Source organism: Vulpes vulpes, chromosome 13 (assembly GCF_048418805.1).
Source record: "Vulpes vulpes isolate BD-2025 chromosome 13, VulVul3, whole genome shotgun sequence".
Taxonomy (NCBI): domain Eukaryota; kingdom Metazoa; phylum Chordata; class Mammalia; order Carnivora; family Canidae; genus Vulpes; species Vulpes vulpes.
In genome coordinates, this window is record NC_132792.1 from 349,205 (window position 1) to 370,943 (window position 21,739).

The 21,739-nt window shown below is 66.3% G+C and overlaps 4 protein-coding genes across 7 annotated transcripts; all 4 read left to right on the forward strand.

The window, feature by feature from the left end:
- The first annotated feature begins 337 nt into the window (after nt 1–337).
- Nucleotides 338–6,079, forward strand: LYNX1 (Ly6/neurotoxin 1). Of its 4 annotated transcripts, none has more exons than XM_025985032.2 (4): nt 338–484; nt 1,420–1,618; nt 1,821–1,922; nt 2,123–6,079. In XM_025985032.2, the coding sequence occupies exons 2-4, from the start codon at nt 1,567–1,569 to the stop codon at nt 2,317–2,319; spliced, it is 351 nt and encodes a 116-aa protein (XP_025840817.1). In that variant the 5' UTR covers nt 338–484; nt 1,420–1,566; the 3' UTR covers nt 2,320–6,079. The 4 variants fall into 4 exon arrangements, with proteins under 4 accessions (XP_025840817.1, XP_072589822.1, XP_072589824.1 ...); XM_072733721.1 differs by having other exon boundaries at nt 361–533; XM_072733723.1 differs by having other exon boundaries at nt 373–521; nt 2,123–5,730.
- Nucleotides 6,080–10,658, forward strand: SLURP2 (secreted LY6/PLAUR domain containing 2). Its single transcript, XM_072733724.1, has 3 exons — nt 6,080–7,104; nt 10,068–10,166; nt 10,440–10,658. Exons 1-3 carry the CDS (start codon nt 7,053–7,055, stop codon nt 10,574–10,576), a joined length of 288 nt encoding a protein of 95 aa, XP_072589825.1. The 5' UTR covers nt 6,080–7,052; the 3' UTR covers nt 10,577–10,658.
- A 4,133-nt stretch (nt 10,659–14,791) lies between these two features.
- Nucleotides 14,792–16,772, forward strand: LYPD2 (LY6/PLAUR domain containing 2). Its single transcript, XM_025985061.2, has 3 exons — nt 14,792–14,945; nt 15,980–16,099; nt 16,516–16,772. The coding sequence occupies exons 1-3, from the start codon at nt 14,879–14,881 to the stop codon at nt 16,719–16,721; spliced, it is 393 nt and encodes a 130-aa protein (XP_025840846.2). The 5' UTR covers nt 14,792–14,878; the 3' UTR covers nt 16,722–16,772.
- A 2,926-nt stretch (nt 16,773–19,698) lies between these two features.
- On the forward strand, nt 19,699–21,452 carry SLURP1 (secreted LY6/PLAUR domain containing 1). Its single transcript, XM_025985063.2, has 4 exons — nt 19,699–19,755; nt 20,317–20,443; nt 20,859–20,978; nt 21,292–21,452. The coding sequence occupies exons 1-4, from the start codon at nt 19,699–19,701 to the stop codon at nt 21,450–21,452; spliced, it is 465 nt and encodes a 154-aa protein (XP_025840848.1).
- The last annotated feature ends 287 nt before the right edge of the window (nt 21,453–21,739 follow it).

Sequence of the window (21,739 nt, forward strand, 5' to 3'; positions counted from 1 at the left end):
GGGGCGAGGCTGGGAAGGGGCGGAGTCGGGCTGCGGCTGCGGGGCTGGGAGGGGGCGGAGTCGGGCTGCGAGTGGGCGGAGCTGGGAGGGCCGGAGTCGGGCTGCGAGGGGGCGGGACTGGGGAGGGGCGGAGTCGGGGCTGCGACTTTGGGGCTGGGAGGGGGCGGAGTCGGGGCTGCGACTGCGGGGCTGGGGAAGGGGCGGAGACGGGAGGGGCGGAGACTGGGCGGGACCGAGGTTAATTAGAGGGAGGGGCGCGAGCCTGGAAGCGGCGGGGGTGGGGCTGCGCCCAGGGGCGGGCTTCGGGCGGGGCGGGGGCGGGTCCAAAGCCGGGCGGGGGCGGGCCGGGGCGGGGCCTCCGTAGCGGGTCCCGCAGGGCTGCGGGCTCCTGGCCGCCGCGGCCGCCCCGGGTTATTGCGGCGTGGTCTCCGCGGGGCCCCCGGACGATCGCGCCGTCAGACCCAGGGGTCGGCGAGCGGCCGCGGTGAGTCCGGGAGCAGCGGAGGTTCAGCGCGCTGAAGGTCACAGTTAAGGTCACCCCGAAACCTTCCCCCTGTGCTGGGACCGCAGTCTTTGGGGTGGGGCTGTGCGGGAGGGGGCGGGAGCGCTGGAGCCGCAGGCCTGGCCTCACTCAGGCCTGTTGGATCCTGAAGTCGGGTGGGGGTGGGGGTGGGGGTGGGGGTGGGGGTGGGGGTGGGGGTGGGGGTGGGGGATGAGGCGGCTCGATGTTCCGGGGAAGGGCGAGTCCAATTAGTTCCCTGCTGGGGACGCTGCGGCCCCACCCCCGCCGCCCCCGAGCATCCCCGCGGGCCCGATTCCCGGGTGCTCCAGAGTCCCCCAGCCTCCGGCCGGACGTTGGGCTCGGTCCCGACCCCCTCACCGAGGCCGAGCCGGAGCTGTGCGGGGGCCGTGCCCAAGAGCCCCCGGAATGCGCTCAGAGCGCACTTCCCCCGCCGCCTGCCCAGAGCTGCGGCTGCGGCCCTAGGAGGGCTGCGCCCCGGGCGGCTTCCTGGGAGAGCCAGCGAGCGGCGCCCCCGGACCCCGAAAGTAGCCGAAGTGGGGGACCCACTCAGGGATGCCCCGGGAGCCAAGGGAAGGGGAAGCAGTGAGAGAGACCCAGCCCCGGGGCCAGCCCCTCACTCAGGCCCCAGGTGGGGGTGCAGTGTGTCAGGCTCCCACAGGCCCCTGATGAGCCCCCCCTTCAGTCTGCACCACAGGCCTCCTGGGCTTGTGCTACCAGTCTCTCGTCTTGGAACGTCCCCCACCCTGCTCCCTTCTCTTTTTGTGTCCCCTCCTTCAGGAAACCGGACACCCAGGCTGAGTTGGGAGGCTCTCCTGCCCACCAGCTCCCCTGCCCAGGTCCCCTTGGGTCCCTCAGTCCCCGTGGTGACCAGCTGCCTTTTGTCCCCCTCTGTGCAGGGCTGCAGTGCCTCCAGTACAGCAGGAGCTCTGGGAGGGCAGGGGGTTGTCAGACACCCCCGCCCCCACCCCTGGGCCCTGCCCCAGCCCAGTTGAATCCAGGACCATCCGCTCTTCACCTCACCACGCCCACTCTCAGCTCCAGCCATGGGGCCCCTGCTACCCCTGTTCCTGGTGGCCCTGGTGGGCCTCCCGCTGGGTAAGGCGGATGGAGAACAGAGGACGGGCGGCCCCATGTTGGGGGGCAGGAGGGGAGGGAGGCCAGGTCTCCTAATCCCCTGTCCCTCCAGCTCTTCTGCTCTGGGGAAGGTGATGGGACCTGCGGTCTGATGGGTTGGAGGAGGGGCCCCTCCCGGTTCCGGGACCCGCATCCAGCTCCCACCCCATCCCCTGGCCCCCAGCCCAGGCTCTGGACTGCCACGTGTGCGCCTACAATGGAGAGAACTGCTTCAACCCCGTCCACTGCCCGGCCATGGTCACCTACTGCATGACCACGCGCACTTGTGAGTCGGCCGGTGCCCCAGTGGTCCCTGGGAGCATGGGGGGCTACTCTTCCCCAGCCCTGGAGAGTGGGAGACTGAGCAGGGAGGCCCCCGCTTGCCCTAGGAGTCTCTTGGGGGAGCACCTGGGAGCACTTGGCTGCCCTAAAGGCCTGTGTGCCAGGGTTGGCCAACCTGAGTCCTGGCCCACCCCCGCTGTGCAGACTACACCCCGACTAGGATGAAGGTGAGCAAGTCCTGCGTGCCCAGATGCTTCGAGACCGTGTACGATGGTTACTCCAAGCACGCCTCTACCACCTCCTGCTGCCAGTACGACCTCTGTAACGGCGCTGGCCTCGCCGTCCCCGGAACCCTGGCCCTGGCCCCCATATTCCTGGCTACCCTCTGGGGTCTGCTCTGAAGCCCTGCCCCCACCAGGACCCACGCAAGGACAAGTTCTGAGAAGCCCAGCCCTACCCTTTCACCCTTTTACCCTTTCATCCTGCCCCCACCTTCTGTGCTCCCAGAGATCCCCCCCAACCCTTCCAGCCACCATCCAGAACTGCCTGCAGGAGGGAGTCGAGTGTCCACCACCATCCTGGGCCTCGCTCCCAGACCACCACCTTCCATTTTCCAAAGGTTGACGTGGGACCTTCCAAAAATGTCTGGTCTTGGTGGGAGAGCTCGCCCCTCCTCTACATGAGGATGAGGGCATCTGGAGAAGTGTGCCACTTAGTTGGGGTCCTCAGTTGCCTGAGGGACACTGATGGGAAGGGAGACTTGGCCCACCCTCCTGGCAGCTCTGGGAGCAAGGCCCTGCCCCAGTCTGCTTAGTAAGTGTGTGGAGGCGCAGGGGAAAGCAGGGACCCAGGGTGGGTGGGGGCAGTCTTGGGAAGAAGGGCTTTCTGGGGCCCCAGGAGGTCTGTCCCTGTGCATCTGACAGGCCAGGAGCTGCCCAGGGTAGGCGTGGCATAGAGGGCCACGTGAGGAAGGCCTTCGTCCCTGTCAGCCATCCAGGTGGGAGTGCCAGGAAGGCCTGGGTGGGGGGTGGGGGTGGCTCATCCTAAAGAGCCCCTGAGGCCCCCAGCCCCAGGAGCCTGGCAAGAGGCTCTTCCCTTCTAGCTCCGCCCAATCCCTGACCTTCCCTGTTGCGCACCCCCGCACCCCGCCTGAGGCTGGCAGGCACTTGGGGGCAGGGCAGGCAGGCCAGATGGCTATATTTGGTGGAGCGTGAGAGCTGACCCCAGGGCTATTTTTGGCAGGGAGGGAAGGGAGTTGGGTGGGTCCAGAACAGCCTGATCTTCAGCCCTGGCCTGGCCCTTAGTGGAGGGGGGTGAGCCGCAGCAGGTGCCTGAGAGTGTGAGCACCCGAGTCAGCGTCAGCGGGGGAGGGCAGAGGGCGGAGGATGGAGGGCGGAGGGCGGGGTGGGGGGGTGCGGGGAGGATCCTGGGAGGAAGGAGAGGAGTTGGAGAGACGCTGGGAGAGGCCGGCTCTGGGATGCAATGCAGATGACCAGGCTCCCTCTGGACACGCACCCCAGGATTTCCTCTGCAACCCCCATCCCAACAACCACTGCCCACAGCCGCTTCCGGCTGGCCTCCCTCCGCTCTGGCCTGCAGGCCCCGCTCAGTGAATGCTGGCTGAACTGGCCTCGGCCCCAAAGCCTGAGCCCATCAGCCTGCGGGTCTCCATGGGACCCTCTACCCTCCAACTGTGCCTGAGGAGAGAGAGGCCCACCGGGGCTGGAGAGCTTCCTCTCTGATCCGAGGAGTGGTCTGTGAGTGCCCCCAACCTAGTGGGGTATTGGGACCGTCAAGGGCCCAAGAATTGGCATTATTTAAAGGGTACAAGCCTAGGTGAACCCCACCCCTGGCCTGGTTTCAAAGTCAAGAGTCTGCCCAGCAGAGACCATCCTGGATCAGGGTGGCCCAGGAAACACCGGTCCTCCTCCCACTGAGGCCTTAGTTGCCCAGTGTCGCCAGCCCCAGGGTCCGTGGAGGGGCCCAGGAGCCCCTTCAGGCTGTCTGGACCTAAGCGGGCAGGACTGTGGCAAATGCCTGTGTGGTGGCATCGTCTCTGGAACGCAGAGGCCCTTGGCCCCCAAGTGTGGCCTCATCAAGGGAGCCTGTGCTGGAGATCCTGCCTTGAGAGCTTCACCCAGTGCTTCCAGAACCCAAGGGATTAGGATATCGTGGGAGAGCCTGGGGGAGCCTCAGCAGGTGACCTCGGGCAGACCTGGTTGGACCTCCCAGAAGGTCGGGGAAGATGGGCCTCTCATCCTGGGCAGGAAAGGAGCTGCACCCCTCAGAGTGTCCGGTCAAGGGCTCAGTCCCCACAGGACACCTGGGTGCCTCCTCCTGAGGCCCGATCCGGTGTGAGCCCTTCCCTGGGGGAGGCAGGCAGCAAGCCAGACTCCAACCCTGAGCTCCCACAGGTCCTGCGGGACACCCCCCAGGAAGGGTCGGTCTCAGGAAGACCAAGCTCCCCACAGAGCTGCCTGGAGGGCCAGCGCAGGCCTCTACCTGCGGATGCCGGCTGGAAGAAAGGGTGGACGGAGGCCTCCAGCCCTAGCCGCCCTTGACCTGACTCAGTGGGAGAGGCTTGGAATTGGTTGTTAAAGTGCTTGTGTAAGACCTTTGTCCTGGGTCAGCAGGCATCCTAGGCCACGGCCGGGAGGAGCACAGGATGGGTCCTCCCTCCCCTCAGTGGCTGATGACGTTAGAGCCCTGCCTGGGCACCCGTGGGCTCTGGGGTCACTGAGAGCAGGGATCCAGGGAGCTGGGCTTGCCGCCGTGTGCGGGTGCTTCTTACACCTGCCTTCTGTGCCCCTCTGTCCACCGTGACCTGGTCCAAGCCCAACACCCCAGCATTGCACCAGGCCCGCAGGACCAGGCCGGGCTCTGGCTGGCTGGGCTGTCCTTGGAACCCAACCCAGAGCCCTCAGGAGGTCCTCGACCAATGCGGGGGCCCCGGCCCCTCGTGGGACGCATGTGACACTGACCTGGAAGGGCAGTGCCAGTGGGGACAGGCACAGCGACCATGGGAACTGACTGTCCGGCTGCCCTGTGCTGTGGCTGTAAGCACTCCACGACCACCCTGCGAGGTAGAAGGCATTACAGGTGAGGAGGCTGAGGCACGGGGCGCTGACCTGGCTGCCCGCCACCCCCCACCCCGCCCCCGCTGTGCGGTCTTCTCCCATCTGCTGGGAGGCTGCGTCCCAGAGCCTGGGACAGGGAAGGGAGCAGGTTATAAACTTAGAACTATTTTGGCCTGTGAGATAATGATAAGAGCTGAGAGTCAGGAAAGCTCTAGAAGGAGAAAAGTAGAAGCAGAGGTTTGAGATACCGTGAGGCCCAGAGGCAGGTGTCCAGCCCCGTGTCTGCGTCCCACAAGCTGGGGTTGCAGAGAGGGGGCACAGGGGCACCAGGCCAGGGTCTCCAGCTGCCAGCGAGACAGCGGGCATTTCCACTGTGGGGATCGCCCCAACAGAAATGAGTGTCCCCTCCATGTGGATCGATGCTCGGGCTCTTTGAAGCTCTCCGTGGCGTCCATCTCGAGTCTGGAAGCAGCCTGGGTATCTGCTGTGCTGCCTCCTGTGGGCACCCTGGGAGCACAGCTGGGGAAGCGGGGGCAGCAGGCGCCCACCCTGGGGACACAGGGTGGGCGTTTGCAGCCAAAGGCACCCTCCAGACCTGTGTGCGGCCTGGCCCCGCTGCATACAGAAGGCATCAGGAAGGTGCGCTGGTGGTGGGCGGGCGGGGAGGGGGGTCGACCAACCGCCCCATCTCTCTCCGCAGTGGCTGACTTGTTTGATAAACATGTAACTCATTCATGCTTCTAGACCTCTTGAGTTCTGTTGGGTCCTACAGCTCTGGGCTGGCTCATTCATAAAATGGGCATGATGCCCACCAAGCGGAGGCCTCGGGGGGATGGACGAGGCTGGGGGTGTAAGTGCCCGGCTCAGGGCCTAGCACAAAGGAGGCCTCAGATCCATGGGTGGTCCCTCTTCCCTTCCTGCCACTGGCGAGCTCCGGGCACTTCCAGGGCCATGCCCCTGCCAGCAGCTAATGCCAACCCCTGACCCTGACCCGCATGAGACTCCGCCTTCGGGCCCGGGCCTCCTCCACTGCTCACACTATGCACTTCAGTATCTCCAGTGTGAATAAACAGATGAGGACACATGTCTGCCCTTCTCTCTGTCCTCACCAGCCAGCGGGGCCTGACCTCGGGTCCCCCCTTCCGGTCTGGTGCAGCTGGTCATGCCGGCTGCGTGGGTCCCAGACGCCAGCTCATCCAGTGGCCCTCATGTGCGCCGGGGCTCGCACAGGGCAAGGGGATGACCAATGGGAGGGGAGCGAGCAGGACAGGCAGGAGGATCTGTGGGTCCAGGGAAAGCAGCAGGCCACCCAGTCACCCAGCTGCCCCCTCTGAGCAGAGAAGGCTGGTGGGGGCTGGGGGAGGGAGGCGGCACCCAGGAACCCCCCTACCACCCCAGGCTCTCAGGCTCCTCACCCTGGCTCCCCATCCGGGAGCAAGGTCTGAGTCTACCCGGCCCCCAGCCCTAAGGAGCCCACCAGATAGAGCGGCTGACGGAGCCAACGCCCCGGGACAGCCACTGCTCGGCCCCTGTGGTGCCCCAGGCCTGCCAGCTTTTGGCCCGCATGGCTGGCTTCTGCTCCCACGTGTGCCCTTTTGGGCTCTCACCCATCGTGGGACCTCAGATTCCTGTCTGCTGCCCACTGGGCCCATCTGACGGGCAGGACAGCTGAGGACGCGCACGCTCTGGCTCTCGGAGGGGGGCTGCTCCTCTAGCCCGCAGGAGGCAGCGCTGCTGAAGGTTCCCGCGGGCCCTGACGTCGCTGGCACGGCCGCGGGAGGACCTCGGCTTCAGCCCAGGAGAAGCCAGAGGCTGTGCGCCGAGGGTCTGCCCCGTGCCAGGCGCTCTCCCGCGGTCCCCACCTACAAGCTGGGATCGCCCTTGATGGACAAGGAAAGGTCTGCCTACACCGGGCCTGCCCTTGGGCCTGGGCGCTGGGCGGCCCGGCCGGCTTCTCGGCTGAGTCAGCGGCCACTGAGTCACACGGAGCGGGTGCGGCGGGGACAGCAGGTATAAGATGGCAGTGGGGGCCGGGACCAGCCTCTCCCCAGGACACCATGCGGCTGCTCCTCGGGCTCTTGCTGGCGGCCGCCTTGAGCCTGGAGCCGGGTGAGTCCAGGGGCCACCTCCTCCCCAGCTCTAAGCCCTCCCCGACCTCAGCCACTGCCTCAGGGGCGCCCAAGTCCTGCTCCTCCATCCCCTTTCCGGGGGCGCTGGGGCCTCCCCGCCGTCTGCTTCTGGAGCATTCAGGAGTTCTCCCCCGACCCCCTTCCGGGACCCGCAGGCCCCTCAGCCGAGCCCTCGAGGCTGTCCTCGTCCTGCAAGCGCTACCCCGAGCTTGACGCCTTTCTCCCCCCACCTCCCCCACAGCCCCACACTGAGAGTGGGGCTCCCTTCCAGCTTCCCGGGGCCTGCACCCCCTTCTGGCCGCCTCCGAACTCTTCTCTGGCTGGGGCCCGGGTCTCTCCTCCTGTGCTCAGGCTCCCTCGTGGGGCCAGCTCCCCACTCTGGCCACCTCCATATTCAGCTGCACCCACGTCCGCTATCACTGGCCCCATCTGGTGCGGCTCTGGGCCCCTTGGACCCGATGCCTGCCTGAGGGCTGCTCGGGGGCATCTCCCTCGAATGGGGCTGCCCACTCGTGGCCGCATCATCTTCCTGCCACACACGAGGTGGGATGGCATCTCCACCCACCTCCCCAGAGGCCCGAACCAAACCAGCTGGGCCCTCGATCCAACCGCAACCAGCCCACTCCTCGTGCCCTCATCTGGCAAGGCCTCTGTCTCCCCGTCTGGGTCGGCTCCTCACGGGCAGTGGCCCTGAATGAGATCAACAGAGAGTGTCTGGGCGGCCCTGGGCATGGGCACAGGGCTGCACCCGGCAGCATCCGGGACCCGCCGCTCTCTCCCTGCAGGAACGCTCTGTGCGGGCTCTGTCTGGTGGGGAAGGTCTGGGAGGCTCAGGGCCCCGGGGCCATCAGTGTGGATGGACGGGCGTGGGGAGAGCCTCTGTCACCACCAGGGCTAGGTCACGGGTTGGGTGGCATCTGGGAGTGGCCCCCACAGGCCCCTCCTCCCTCCCCTGGCTCCCCTCCCTCAGTGGATCACAGGACCCCCTCCCCCTGGTGCCACAGTGCTGCCTGTGTCCTCTCCCTGCTACCCATGGGAAGCACACTGTCCCCCAGCACACATGCCAGCCCTGCTTTAGAGGGAACAAACGGGGTCCAGAGCAGGAGGTGTCCACCTGCTGCTCCATGAACCAGGATAGGACACGAGCCCGGTCAGCTGCACCTGCAGCCCTTCCACCTGACTCACTCCTCCCTCCCTTCCTCCCTTCCACAAAGCTCTCCTGAGCCCCACTGGGTACAGAGGAGGATGCTCTGGGGGTACAGAAGAGGAGGTGAAACACCCCACCCATGTCCTTCACATCAGAGGCAGTGGGGGTAGGAAGGGAGCCCTGAGCAAGATCAGGTGGGGTGTGATCTTGTGACATTGTCACCAGGCTAGGGCCAGAGGTGCCAGCAGCTCGTGGTGGGCACGTCCAAGGAGGAGTCATCAGCTCTGCCTGGAAATCCAGGAGGCGGCATTTGAGCTGGGGTCTGTTTTGCCTGGAAGGCAGAAGGAACAGTATGGGCAAAGCAGGAAGGCATTTGGGAGGCCGAGCAGAGGAGAGCGGGAGGCCCGGCAAAGTCTCAGGGCCACAGACACCCCGCCTTCCAGGTGACATTCCCTGTCTGTCCATGAGGTGGCACATGCAGCTTACCACACGGTCGTCAGGTTAGACGTGAGGGTGGCTTCAGGCAGCTTCCATGGGCTTTGTGACCTGAGCTGTCACCTCTCCTGGACACGCGTGGGGTCTCGGATGGCTCTGTGGGGCTGGCTGATGGTCGGCGGCACTGCCACCGTGGAGACTTCCCGTCTCCATCGCCTGCTCTGTGGCTCAGGGAGGAGGCCACTCACAGCCCCAGGGGTGAGCAGAGGGCTCAGGGCCAGCCAGGAGGGAGCAGGTAGCCCTGCCCGGGCGTGTGTGCACACGTGCGCCGTGCACGCTACGGCCTGGTTAAAGGGTGTGGTTCATCATCGTGGCCAAAGGACCCGGGTCTGAAAGTGTGCTGCCCTGGGCGGTGACGGCGGGGCTGGGGCAGCCCAGCTGAGGCCCAGGACTGACTGGGGCGTGGCCGGGGCGCGAGCACACGGCCTGGACTGCGGCACAAGCGTCCTGAGGCTCGGAGCCTGCCCGCGGCGGGTGTGCGTGGCGCGGGCCAGCAGCTCCCCCGGCCCTCGGGCTGCGTGCGTGCTGGTGCCCGCAGGGGCACGCGGCCAGAGCAGGGCGACGCCGCGCTCCGACAGCACACAGCTCGGGTGCAGGAAGCACAGGAGAGGCAGGGAGGGAGGCAGGAAGTTCGGGGCGAGAAGCACAGGTGGTGAGAGGGGACAGGGGACCGAGAGCCAGGCGGGCTGACGGGCAGGTGTGCCAGAACTCGGGGTTTCAAAAGCCTCAGGGCCGTCCTCAAAGAACACACGGGGCCGTGCCAGCCTCCTCCTGTCCCTTGTATTGCCCAGCGCTTCTGTCACCCTTGCCTCCCACTCCCCACGGAGGCCGTGAGGCCCCACCACCTCGGCCACTGAAACCAAGGTGCCTGCGGGGCTCAGGGGTCCTGCTCAGGTCCCGCAGACGTGTGGGCGAGGCCATGTCCTGGGGAGCCCTCGCCCGCTTCTCCCATCCCAAACTTCCCCCAACCCTCCACTCCCTCTGCTGTTCGTCCACTGCCCGGGGTGGGGGGGAGTCACACAGTGAGCCCGGGGAGACCCCATCCTGCCCCCCAGCCCAGTGCTGTCCTCACTCAGAAGAGCTGCCTCCAGCTGCAGCCGACCCAGCTGTGGCCCTGGTCATCTCCCCCACCCCCCATCTGGGAGATCTTCAAGGGTTGTGCACCCCAGGAGGAGGGGCTAAGGTCCTGAGGATGACAGGGGGCACTGGGCGGGGATAGAAGGGACTGTCAGGTGGGCGTTGCTCACACCTGTGTCCCTGTCTGTGTGTCCATCCACCCGTCCCTCCACTCGTGGCTGCAGCCCGAGCCTTGAGCTGTCACCAGTGCAAGGGCTTCGGAGGGTGCCTCCATCCGTCCACATGCCCCTGGGGCTCCAACTACTGCGTCAGCATCGCCACCCGTGAGTAGGGCATGTGCGGGGTGGGCCAGCCGTCCCCTCCTTGCCCAGGAAAAGAGACCCAGGCCCAGAGGGTGCAGAGCTGATCCAGGCTCCCAGCTAGTCAGGAACAGGGCGGTGGGGAGCATCCACTGGCCGCAGCTCAGGAAAGGACCCAAGGGAGGGGGCCAGTTACACCCACTCTGGGGACTGCCTCTGGGCTTGGTGGCAGGGGGCAGGGGGTACGGGCAGCTCAGAGCCTCGGGGAGCCTGCAGTTTATCTTCTGTCCACCCCAGGAGTCCCCTTCAGCGTCATTGACATGCCTCTGGTGACCAAATCCTGCTACAGTGGCTGCCCCGACATCGCTACCCTGGGCCTTGGCCCCCACGTGTCCATCGTCTGCTGCCAGTTCAGCCTCTGCAACACCGACTGACCGACTGACTGCCGCCTCCACCCCCCGCGGCTCCCCCCACCTGCGGAGCTCAGAGCTGCACCCGCACAGCGCAGGAGGGCACCCCAGCACAGAGCAGGAGGGTGGAACACCTACTGGTGGCCCTGGGAGGGTCAGAGGAAGCGGGAGGGGCCCTCGCGGAGGGGGAGGGGAGCATGCAGGGAACAGAGCGGGCAGGTGGGCGGGTGAGGCTGGAGGCGGCTCTGCCCCCACCCACGCACAGGTGCACACGCAAGCACCCACCTGGGATCTTTGCAGCATGGCTCCAGCCGGCCTCCAGCTGTCGAGTGGGTCAAGGCCTCCCCAGTGACCCCCAGGCCCACCCCCCAGCCCTTTCCCTTTCCCCAGCCGCTCTCATGGAAGCCAGTGGAAAAGCCAGTGTGGTGGTGCAGCCCCCCGGGGGCGGTGGGAGGGGAGCGTCCCAGCAGAGAGCGGCCCCACACAGGGGCACAAGGAGGGCCTCTGGGTGGCGGGGCTCAGGGTGCATGGGAGAGACTCGGACAACCCCAACCGCAGGACAGCTCTGTGCAGGCGCTAACGCGGCACAGAGGGGCAGCGGGGGAGGCAGGACTCGGGAGGTGGGGAGCTGACCACCCCGAGGAGAAAACCAGGCTGGCTCGGGGCCTTCTCTCCCATTCCAGTTGAATCAGAGATTTAAACGTAAAAAAAAAAAAAAAAGAAAGAAAGAAAAAGGCGGGGGGGGGGGGGGGGGGCGGGCCCGGGTGCTTCAGCAGTTTAGCACCTGCCTTCAGCCCAGGGCGTGACCCCAGGATCCTGGGATTGAGTCCCGCGATGGGCTCCCTGCGTGGAGCCTGCTTCTCCCTCTGCCTGGGTCTCGGCCTCTCTCTGGGTCTCTCATGAATAAATAGATAAGATCTCTTTAAACAAACAAAGACTTAAAAAAAATTGTTAAAATGACAGCTTGTCACAGAAAAATCTAGTCACCCAGCCCTCCCACCCGCAGGCGCATACCCACAACAGGGGAACACGTGTTTTGCACAAAAACCTCTCCATGAACGCGCTGCCACGGGGCCTGGTGGCGACAGTGTGCGAGGAGCGCAAAGGGCGGCAAAGGGCAGCGCTCGGAGGGACACACGGTCCCCGCGGCGCGTGCCTGGCTCTGAGCGCGGGAGGAGCTCGCGATGCGGAGCACAGGAGGCCGAATCTGGGGAACGGGGGGCCTACGACGGGCCAGGGCGGATGGGGGGTGCTGCTGCGCAGGGGGGCTGGGGGGCAGGGGCTTCTCGCTGGGCCCCAGGGGATGGTTGCCCGAACCTGCGGGAAACACTTCCAGGGGGTGAATTGTGCGGAATGTGAGGGCCATCCAATAAAGCTGGTTGAAAACTAACAAGAAAAAAACAATGTTTGAGAAAAAAAAGAAAAACAAGATTGATAATCCACACTGGGAAAGATTCATGACCTCACAAAAAAATCTAAGAAAAACATGAAAAAGTACAATACACAAAAGGGAAACACAACAGCAAAACAGCCACACGTGTGAAAAAAAGATGACCCCTTCCCCACTAGAGAATCCCAAGGAGGAGCAGAGAAGGGGGTGGGGACAGGCGGGAAGCAGGCCCCTCGCGGGTGTGGGGTGTGGGGTGTGGGGTGTGGGGTGTGGGGTGTGGGGTGGTGCTGCCCCGCGGGCGAGTCCGAAGCCTGCGCCAAACTCTAAGATGCCCCGAGAACTTTGTTGGTGCCGCCCCCGAAATGTCACCAGACGCCTGTGGACGGGAGCGAGTACCGGCCACTCGGGGCCCACGCCTCCCCTGCTTAGGCTTGAGGACCAGGTGCGTGGGGGGGGGGCCTGGTGGGGGGACGCAGCGCCCTGAGATCACGGTTCGGCCTCTGGGCCTTGAGGCGTAAACAGGTGTGTCTAATGGTTTTCGTCCAAGAGCGATTGCGTCTTTCACAAAGTCCCTGCAACGAACGGGAGTCGTTTGCCAGCTCTGCCTTCCTGCAAACCTGCCGGAGGGTCAAGCGTGGTGGAGAGCGGGGAGGAGAAGCCCCGAGCTGGGACAAGGAGCCTGTGGCGCCGCGGGTTCAACGGGGGTTCCCGGGGGTCCCGGCTCTGTGCCTCCCAGCGCTTGTCTCACTGGAAGATTCCGGCACGACACAGGGAGCAGCCTGATGCCTGCTAATACACAGGTGCCCGAACACTGGGGCACATGCACCTGGGGGTCCCTCAGGAGGGGTCCAGCTGGAAGGCGTTCGGGCCTGCCTTGGGGAGAACGTCACACCATACGCTGCCGTCACAGTGGAGGAAACACCTGCTCAGGAACCGTCACTCTACTCTGCTGGATGCCTCCCGGGGCCACGGGCGACTGCGGGCCTGCTGGAGCACGCGCTCTGCCTTCCTGGGCGCTGAGGACACTGCTCAGAAGAGGCCACCACAAGCAGCGGAGGAGGACCCTGGCCCGCAGATGGAGCGGAAGTACAGGAGCCCTGGCCCTGGTCACACCCTGAGCCCTGACCCCGGTCACACCCTGAGCCCTGGAGGCCCCTAGTAGAACTGAGGGGCGGCTGGAGGCCTCTCAGCGTGGAGGGGTCCTAGACAGCCCACGCAGACTGACTGAGCCACACTGCCGCCGGCCCTCAGTGGACAGGTGCCACCTGGAGAGTTTCAGTGGCTCCCCAGGGATGGGGCCGAAACTGCCGGAGCGGCCAGTCCCCAGGGCCCGGGGTGTGTTCCCGAAGCACAGGTGGGGCCTGGCCTGCAGACGAGGCGGCGGCGGGCCTGGGCTGCAGCGAAGGCGGCGGGCTGGCCGGGGGGGGACGCCGGGGCGTGTGTGTGGGTGTCGGATCCAGTTAGCCGCTCCCAGCTCCCGGCCGGCCCGCAGCCCGTGGCTCAGTGGGCATAAAATCGGACAAGCCCGGTTGCTGCCCTGGCCGTTGCCCAGCCCGAGCTCGTGCCCCGGCCAAGCCAGCCGGCTGCTAGGAGCATCTGACGCTGTGTCCGCGGGATAGCTGTTCGGGCGTAGTGAGGAAAGCACCGTCCCGCGGGAGAGGTGGCTGACGCACGCCGGGTGACACGGGGAGGTGACACGGGGAACCACGCGCCGCGCCCTCGGGCCCCCCCCAGGGCCCCTCCAGCTCCCACATGGAGGCCACGGGGTGGGGGTCGGGGTCAGGTCCCCAGACAGAGAATTTCAACCACAGGAGGGGGGGGGGGCAGGGGAGGGCCAGGGAGGGATGGGCATCCCTGGGGACAGGAAGAGCAGGAGCAAAGTCTAGGAGGAGTCAGATTTGGACCCTCTGCGAAAAGGCGGAGGGGCTGGGTGGGGTTGCAGTGTGGCCCCCGCGAGGCCGGGCGCCGTGGCCTTGACTGCCCAGCAAGAGGCCCTAGGACCTGCCAACAACCCTCCCCACCCCAGGGTTCACCCTGGCAGCCGCGGGCTCGGCGGAGAGTGTGAGAGCCACAGACGGAGCACGTCCTGGGAGGCTGAAGTGCAGGCACTCTGGGGGGCGCACGTGTGTGTGCAAGCATGTGCACACGTGTGGGTGGGGGAGTGGCTGGAGCCCCACTTCCATCCTGTCTGGGCCTTGGACAAGGACCTTCCTGTCACCTCCCTGCCTGACAGTGGGAGGGGACACTGGGGACGCGGGGATTAGCATCCCCCCGGTGACCCTGCCCCTCCCCTCCCCCGCCCTCCATGCAGCACCTTTCTGTTGACCCAGCACTTCTCCTGTCCTTGTCCCCTTAAACATCTGAGTTCACTTTGGCTGGTTGTCCGGGCAGAAATCTGCCCCCATGTCACTGTGCCCCACGACACTACCTCAGAGGAGCTGGGCGGGGCGGGCGTCAGGGCACCCTGGTAGCATTCAAACCCAGAACCACCGGACCCAGACTCTGCCCTGGAGATAGGCACGGGGACCCAAGTGGGAAGGGTGCGGGGCAGAGGCAGGAACCAGGGTGGGGGTAGGGGTGGAGGAGGAAGGAGACGGTGGGGAGCCCAGGAAAGGGAGTCACAGAGGGCAGTGAGGACCTCCAAACCACAGAGGGGGGCCCTCGGGGCCGAGGAGGGACCTGGGCTCTGGGAGGGAGGGAGAGCGATGGGAAGGGACAGGGAGGGCAGAGGAGTCCCCACAGAGGAACGGGGCGCCCGGTGGAGGCGGGAGGGCCTCGGAGGGCGGGAGGGGCGGGCCTCCACTTCTCTGCCACCCACAGGAAACCCAATCCCACTAATCCGCCTGGCTGACCGGTTGGGTGGCTGCACTGGGTGTCCGCTGGCCCGCGGGCAGGCCGGAGGCGCGCGTGCAGAGGTGCGCTGTGAGGACCCGACCATGAGGGGGGCTCGGCTGGTGCTACTGGTGCTGCTGCTGGTGACCTGCGGCGAGCGTGGAGAGCGTGGTGAGGGGCGCTGGGCAGAGGGGCGGCGGAGGGGAAGCGGGGGACCCAGGAGAGGCGGGGCGGGGAGCGGGCTGAGCGGGAGGGGAGGGCCCAGGCCTGGGGCGGGCTGGGTGGGCTGGGTGGGCAGCACCGGCCCGGGGAGGGGGGCCGGCTGGGGAGCCCTGGGAGCAAGTCCCTGGGGCTATGGGCACGGGCAGGGCCGTTGGCTGGAGAGGGCATGGTCACCACCCTGCCCCCCGGCTCCGGCCTCGGGGCTGTCTTGGGGAGACCAGGAGGCTCTGCCAACGGGGGCTGCCGGGGGGTCTGAGAGAGCAACTGGGGGAGACGCCCTTGCCCCTCGGGGCCCCAGCCCAACCAGAAGGGGAGCTGGGCAGAGCGGGCCCCCGCCGGAGGGAAGCTGAGGTCAACTCGAGGGACACAGGGACACACAGAGGGGCAGAGGAGCCTGTGGCCTCCGTGCGTGGACCAGCACGAGCCAGCCCGGCCCCCCGGGCTCCCATGGGGTGAGGTGAGGTGGGGAAGAGAAACGCTCCCCGGGGGCCCCACCCCTGCTGGCCCGCACCCCACCCTGCCTGGGGCCCTGGGCTGTGGCTCTGCCCGCCTGTGGAAGCTGGCACCTTGGGAGCCCTGGGCCGGCCCGCCCTGTACCCCACACACCTCCTTGTCTGTGCCCGATGCCCACTGCAGCCCTCTGGGTGCTGCTCTTTGCTGGTCAGGACCCGAGGGGCTGTCCGGCCACACCGAGGCCACCCTGACCCTTCCTGACCCTGCAGGGCTGGCTGGCTCCCTGCAGGCACCTTCTCGATGCTTCCAGAGCGGTCCCCTCCCCACCTGGGCCCCGCAGGCCGAGCCCATCAGGGGCACCCTCTGTCTCTATGGCCCGCAGCTCAGACCTCCTGAGTCCTCCCAGGGGCTGGGTTGGTGGGCAACCAGAACCTGGATGGCACCGTCCCCCTCAAACCCGGGCCTCCAGGACAGAGGGCGTGGGGAGGGGCAGGGTCGGCCTGATGCATCCTCCGTCCCTCCTTACCCAGTGGTGGCCCTGCGATGCTACACCTGTCATGAGCCTACTGCTGTGTCCAGCTGTGCCACCATCGTCACCTGCGGTACCAACGAGACCATGTGCAAGACCACCCTCTACTCCCTGGAGACAGGTCAGTGGGCGCTGGGTGGGCGGGGCTGGGGTCCCAGGGCGGAGCTGCCTCCGGGACAGTCACCCCAGGCCAGCGATGCACAGCAGGCAACCACCGCCTTAGCCATTTGCAAAAGGGTTTTTGGTCCAAGCAATTAGGCCTCCTTCCCTCCTCCCTTCTTTCCTTTAATGGAAAGGAATCCTCGCCTTGCCTGGGGGTCACCTGGAAAGGGCTTGCCTCATCCAGCCAGGACCCCCTCTGCAAGTCGCTGTGTCCCCAGCGCAGAGGCGGCACTCAGCCCACGGTGGCGGGAGAAAAGAGGAAGGAGGGACGGGTCTCGGACGGCCTGAGAAGCAGTGCTGACCCGCCCTGGGGTCACGGGGCAGGGCGCAGGGGCCCGAGGGCCGAGCTGACCAGGCCCCCAACATGGCCCACAGTGTACCCCTTCCTCGGGGACTCCACGGTGACCAAGTCCTGCGCCAGCAAGTGTGTGCCCTCGGACGTGGACAGCATCGGCCAGACCCGGCCCGTGTCCTGCTGCAACACGGAGCTCTGCAACCTGGACGGGGCCCCCGGCCTGGACGGCCGCCGCAGCCTGGCCTTGGCGCTGGCGCCCCTCCTGCTCTGGAGCCTCGGCCTGTAGCGCACCCCCGCCGGCCCGGGCACCGCCCGAGCGCCCCTGAAGAAGCCTTGTCCCTGCACCTGGCCTCCTGAATCTCCTTTCGGGCAGCTCTGCCGCCGGGACCGGGGCGGGGGGCCTCCGGCTGCGCGTCTGGCTCTGTCAGCCTCGTCCCGTGTCCCCCTCGGGCCCCTTCTCAGCCCCTCCTGGCCTCTGGGGTCTCTCTGGGGCCCTCTCGTCACCCACATGGCTGCCCTCGTCTGCCTCCTCCCCATGTCCCAAGACGTGCTAAGCAGGGATGGTCACTAGGCCATCAAAGCGGGCAGGGCTCTGCTCCCTGAGCCCTGTGGGGGCAGAGTGGGTCCCCACAGGCGGGGGCAGCACCCCACCTGCCAGGCCCGGGTCACACATGGTGGCTTCTCGGTGACTGACTGGGAGAAGAGACAGGCCCCGCCGGGTGGAAGGAAGGTCCAGCGCACTGAGAGTGGTCTGGGTCTGGGGTCGCTCCATGAAGGCCCCCTGCCCCCCCCCGCCGCCCCTAGTGACACGCCCCCTTATGTCGGGTGGCACCTCTGCCGCCTGCCTTCTCCAGGCCCACCGAGCCCACTCCCTGCTGCCCCGGCACCCAGGCTCCAGTGCAGAGGGACCTTCACTCTACCTTGGCCCTGGGCACACATCCTCCGGCTCATCTTCCTGGGAGTCACCTGCCCCGCAGGCCTCTCGTCCCGGAGGACCCCGGCCTGCATCCAGGGTGGGCCTCAGCGCTCGCACGCACACACGCTCACACACCTGGTCCTGGAAACACGGCGAGGGCTCGGCACTTGAGGAGGGACGGACCCCCCCAGTGCTCCCACCCAGCGCTGGCTCCTCCCCAGGACAACCTGAGGGAGGCGAGAGGGGAGGGGAGGCGAGGGCCTTCAGTCACCCTGGGGCCTGCCCCTCGTCTCTGGCCTCCTGCTCCAGCACCTTCTCCTGGGCCCAGTCCTGGGAGGGGGCGCAGCTCCTTCTAGCTCACCAGGGTGCTCCCGCCGGCCTCCGCCCTGAGTCCAGAGAGCCCTCGCCACCAGCCCTCACCCTCCTCCCGGGACTTCCTGCTCCGGGATGGGGAGGGCAGCAGCCAAGACCCGATGCAGCACTGTCCTGGCCCAGGAGACACCCCATGCCTCTGACAGAGACCAGTGGCCAGAAGGCCCCCCCCCGGGACCCCAGGAACCCCACACCTCTGCCTCCTGTGGCGAGACCTTCAGTCTCAGGGGCTCTGTGGTCCTGAGCCAGCTCCTGGGGGACAGAACCCCACTGCCCAGCGGGCCCCCCGTGTGTCCAGCACAGACTGGCCACACAGCATGGCCACCAAGTGCCCCAGAGCCCCTCGCACAGTCTCCAGGACTGGCTGGGAGCTCGGGAGGCCGGGCCAAGTGCTGTCAGTGCGCCTGCGTTTGGGGTTGTGGCCCTGAGCTCTGGCTGTCACGGGGGAGGCACCGTCCAGTAACTCATCACGCCTCTCCCCTGGCGTTTCTTGTGTCTCCCACAAAGGCAAGGAGAGAGGCGGGGCCACTTGAGCCCCACAGCCTGGTCCGAGACCCAATCCACACACACGCACACGCACACGCGCACGCACACACGCACGGCCCTGCAGGCAAACACGGGAAGCTGTGCCCCCCTCCCGGCCGCCGCTCCCACCTGGCCTTCCCTCCCCTCCAAAGCCAGAGCAGGGCCCTTCCAGGCAGCCCCAGCAGCCCGGGGGGGGGGGGGGGTGTCTCTCGCCCTCCTGCCCAAGCCCGTCCCAGGTCCACGCCCCCCTCGTCTTTACGGCTGCCCTCAGGCGCAGAGGCCGCTCTGCCTGGCTGACAGGTGGAAGAAAGGGGGTCAAGGGCTCGTGAGTGAGCACACTGGCCACACAGGAGGTCAGGCGGGGCCAGGACCCACTGGATCCGTCACACTCCACACTAGACACTCCCTGGCTCCTCTTGCAACATCCTGGGCGCGATTGTGGACCCGGCCCCGGGGAGGGGCCTCCCCGGTGCTGCCTGTGCCTGCACCTGCCGTGTGAGGCCCAGTTGTCGGATCTGCAGCAACCGCCGTCTCGTCCTTTGCAAGCAACGCCCTCCCTTTGTTTCCTCAGTCCACAGGGCCAGGTCACATCTGCCCTCGAAACTGCCCTAGGTTCCTAGTCCCATCCTACAGACAGGAATGCAGTCTGGAGGGGCAAGGGAGTCACCCCAAGGCCGCACGCAGAGCCAGTGGCAAAGCCAAGACCAAAACCCAGGCCTCTGGAGTGCCAGCCCAACCTCCTCCCAGCATGTCATCCTGCCTGGAGATTGGGGTCTGACTCCATACCCTGCAGCGGGGCCCACCCCCCTCCACACACCCAGCCGGCAGCACGCTCGCATTCCTTCACCTGCCATCCAGTTGCTCTTCCGTCTACTCATCTACCATCTCCCCCCATCTTTCCTCCCTCCATTCATGTACTCTCCAGCCATTCACTCTGCCCTCTACCCATCCACTCCCTCAAATATCACCCACTCACCCACCTGCCCACCCATCCATCCAAACATCCACCCATCTTCTCATCCATTCACCCGTCTACCCATCCATCTACTCATCCATTCACCAACCCCCCCACCCATCCATCTGCTCACCCACCCACCCATCCCTCCACCATCCATCCACCCATCCATGTACTCACCCATCCATCCATCCATCATCTACCCACCCATCCATCTACTCACTCACCCATCCACCCACCCAACATCCATCTACTCACCACCCACCCATCCATCCATCATCTACCCATCCATCCATCTACTCATCCATCCACCCATCTACCCATCCATCCACTCACCCACCCATCCATCCATCATCCACCCTCCCAGCCACCCATTAGGCCCTCAGAGGACAGAGAAAACAGAGTCTGGAACACTAGGATGACCTCTGGATGAGGGGCACCTGGACTGGGCCATATAGCATGAGGAAGACTTGAGGCTAGGATGGGAGAGCAGAGATGGTGCCCACTGAAACGCAGAGCACAGGCAAAAGTGTGGGCACGAGAAAGCCTGCGGTGGGATGTGGGCAGTGAACAAAGTCAGAGAAGGCTATCAGGCCGGGAGACAGGGGGTGGGCAGGACCCTGTTGTCTGGGGCCTAAAACCTGGAAGCTCAGGCTTGGTCTAAAGGTCATTTGTAGGGAAGGGGCTGGCAGTGATTGTGGGGCCTGCCTGGAGCCTCACACCCATCATCCCAAGAGGAGCCTGGGCGCCCACCCCACCCCACATGACACCATCCCCTCGTCTCAGCAGACACTCCCCACCTCCAGGCCTGTGCTCGGGTGGGCACCTGTGTCAGGGCAGGACATCCCGGTGTGAAGGACACCAGTCTTGGCCCTGGCTGGGTTTGAGATACACCAAGTCCAGATTAGGGCCTGCTGAAGGGAGCTCAGTGCCTGTGCGGTATCCGCGTGGGCCGCCACCAGGCGGGCTGGAGCCACGAGGGGTCCCACTGCCTGAGGGTCCGTGAGTGAGGCGGCCTGCCTGCCCACCGTCCCGCCCGCTGCCTCCCATTCTGCCCTGTGCCACCCTGCTGACTCACAGCCACTTCCGCCACCACCCTGGCTTGCGCCGCAGAGGGGAGGGTATAAGTGCCCAGAGGGTGGCCCCGGCACTGCCTCTCCCAGCTTCCGAGCACAGCAGATGGCCCGGTGCGGGGCTGCACTCCCGCTGCTGCTCCTCGCAGCCGCCAGCTTGCGCGCTGGTGAGTGGCCAGGCCGTGGTGTGGCTGGCGAGGGACCCGTCTCCAGGCCTCACTCGGGAGGGGGCCCTTCAGGGGCTTGGGCAGAAGGCCTCCTTCAGCCCCTACTGGGCTCATTTCCCTCGGCCTCAATGGGCTTTCTGGGCCCTAGAGCCTTCGCCCGGGACAGGCTCCCAGGCCCCATTGTCTAGGCAGGGAGACCAAGGCTCAGAGAGGAACGCAGTGTCCGGGTCCGCTGGTCAGAGCCCTGGGCCTGAAGGGCCTCAGCGAGGCGGGCTACCTCCCCAGGCGGGGGTGGGAGGGGAGACGGGCCAGGTGGGCACCGGGAGTATGCCCAGGGGCGAGACCCTACGGCCTCTGCTCTAGCCTCCGAGAGGGCTCTCAAGGCCAGGTGATGAGTTTGCCCATCCCTGCCCAGGTGAGGCCTTCAGATGCTTTACCTGTGAGCTGCCCACACCTGTTTCCTTATGCAAGAACATCTCTGTCTGCAAGCCAGAGGACACGGCCTGCAAGACCACGCTGCTGCAGATTGAGTCAGGTGAGTCTAGCCCACAGCAGGCTGGGGGTCCACTGCGGTCACCTTCCCCACGTGGTCCTCAGGACTGGAGGTGCAGGGGGCAGCGGTGGAAGGCCCACAGACGGGCTCTGTCCCGCCCCCAGGCTATACCACGGGCCCCAACAGGGGCCTGGAGGGAGCAAGGACAACTTCCCAGGCCCGGCCATTAGTTTGGGGGTCACAGGGTATCACTGGAGGGGTCAGGAAGGATCAGATCAAGTGCATGGAGGTCGGGGCAGCTGGGCAGGCCCGGGGAGCAGAGGAGCAGGCCCTGACACCTGCCCACGGCCGGCAGAGTACCCGTTCCACCAGAGCCCCATGGTGACCCGGTCCTGCTCCAGCTCCTGCATAGCCACCGACCCTGACAGTATTGGGGCCACCCACCTCGTCTTCTGCTGCTTCCGTGACCTGTGCAATTCAGTGCAGGCCAGCAGGCTCCTTGGCCACCTTCCCTGAAGGTCCTGGCACCAGCAGAGGTCACCTCTACCCACTTCTGTGAGCTTCCCGAGCCTCAGGTTAATCATGGGACCCAAGGGGTGAGAGCCTTGCAGGGGGCACTCTCTGGCTCCCACACTGGCAGAGAATAAAGCAAGCCAAGGCACAGGCGACCCCGTTCCTTCCTGGGTGCTGAGAGCCCATGGAGCCCGGCTGCAGGAGCACTGGGCTGAGTCGGGCCACTCTGGGCACCCGGGCCGTTTGGACTCATTTCATGGAAGGGGGAGCGGTGGCTTCGGGGGCGAAAT

What these genes read in the sequence shown, in the direction of transcription:
- LYPD2 (XM_025985061.2), top strand. Translation starts at nt 14,879, where the DNA reads ATGAGGGGGGCTCGGCTGGTGCTACTGGTGCTGCTGCTGGTGACCTGC. An exon ending in CGGCGAGCGTGGAGAGCGTG is followed by an intron (nt 14,946 to 15,979) that starts GTGAGGGGCGCT and finishes CTCCTTACCCAG; the next exon opens with TGGTGGCCCTGCGATGCTAC. An exon ending in CCTCTACTCCCTGGAGACAG is followed by an intron (nt 16,100 to 16,515) that starts GTCAGTGGGCGC and finishes CATGGCCCACAG; the next exon opens with TGTACCCCTTCCTCGGGGAC.
- SLURP1 (XM_025985063.2), top strand. Translation starts at nt 19,699, where the DNA reads ATGGTGCCCACTGAAACGCAGAGCACAGGCAAAAGTGTGGGCACGAGA. An exon ending in TGGGCACGAGAAAGCCTGCG is followed by an intron (nt 19,756 to 20,316) that starts GTGGGATGTGGG and finishes CTTGCGCCGCAG; the next exon opens with AGGGGAGGGTATAAGTGCCC. An exon ending in AGCCGCCAGCTTGCGCGCTG is followed by an intron (nt 20,444 to 20,858) that starts GTGAGTGGCCAG and finishes ATCCCTGCCCAG; the next exon opens with GTGAGGCCTTCAGATGCTTT.
- SLURP2 (XM_072733724.1), top strand. Translation starts at nt 7,053, where the DNA reads ATGCGGCTGCTCCTCGGGCTCTTGCTGGCGGCCGCCTTGAGCCTGGAG. An exon ending in CGCCTTGAGCCTGGAGCCGG is followed by an intron (nt 7,105 to 10,067) that starts GTGAGTCCAGGG and finishes TCGTGGCTGCAG; the next exon opens with CCCGAGCCTTGAGCTGTCAC. An exon ending in CTGCGTCAGCATCGCCACCC is followed by an intron (nt 10,167 to 10,439) that starts GTGAGTAGGGCA and finishes TGTCCACCCCAG; the next exon opens with GAGTCCCCTTCAGCGTCATT.
- LYNX1 (XM_025985032.2), top strand. Translation starts at nt 1,567, where the DNA reads ATGGGGCCCCTGCTACCCCTGTTCCTGGTGGCCCTGGTGGGCCTCCCG. An exon ending in CCTGGTGGGCCTCCCGCTGG is followed by an intron (nt 1,619 to 1,820) that starts GTAAGGCGGATG and finishes CCTGGCCCCCAG; the next exon opens with CCCAGGCTCTGGACTGCCAC. An exon ending in CTGCATGACCACGCGCACTT is followed by an intron (nt 1,923 to 2,122) that starts GTGAGTCGGCCG and finishes CCCGCTGTGCAG; the next exon opens with ACTACACCCCGACTAGGATG.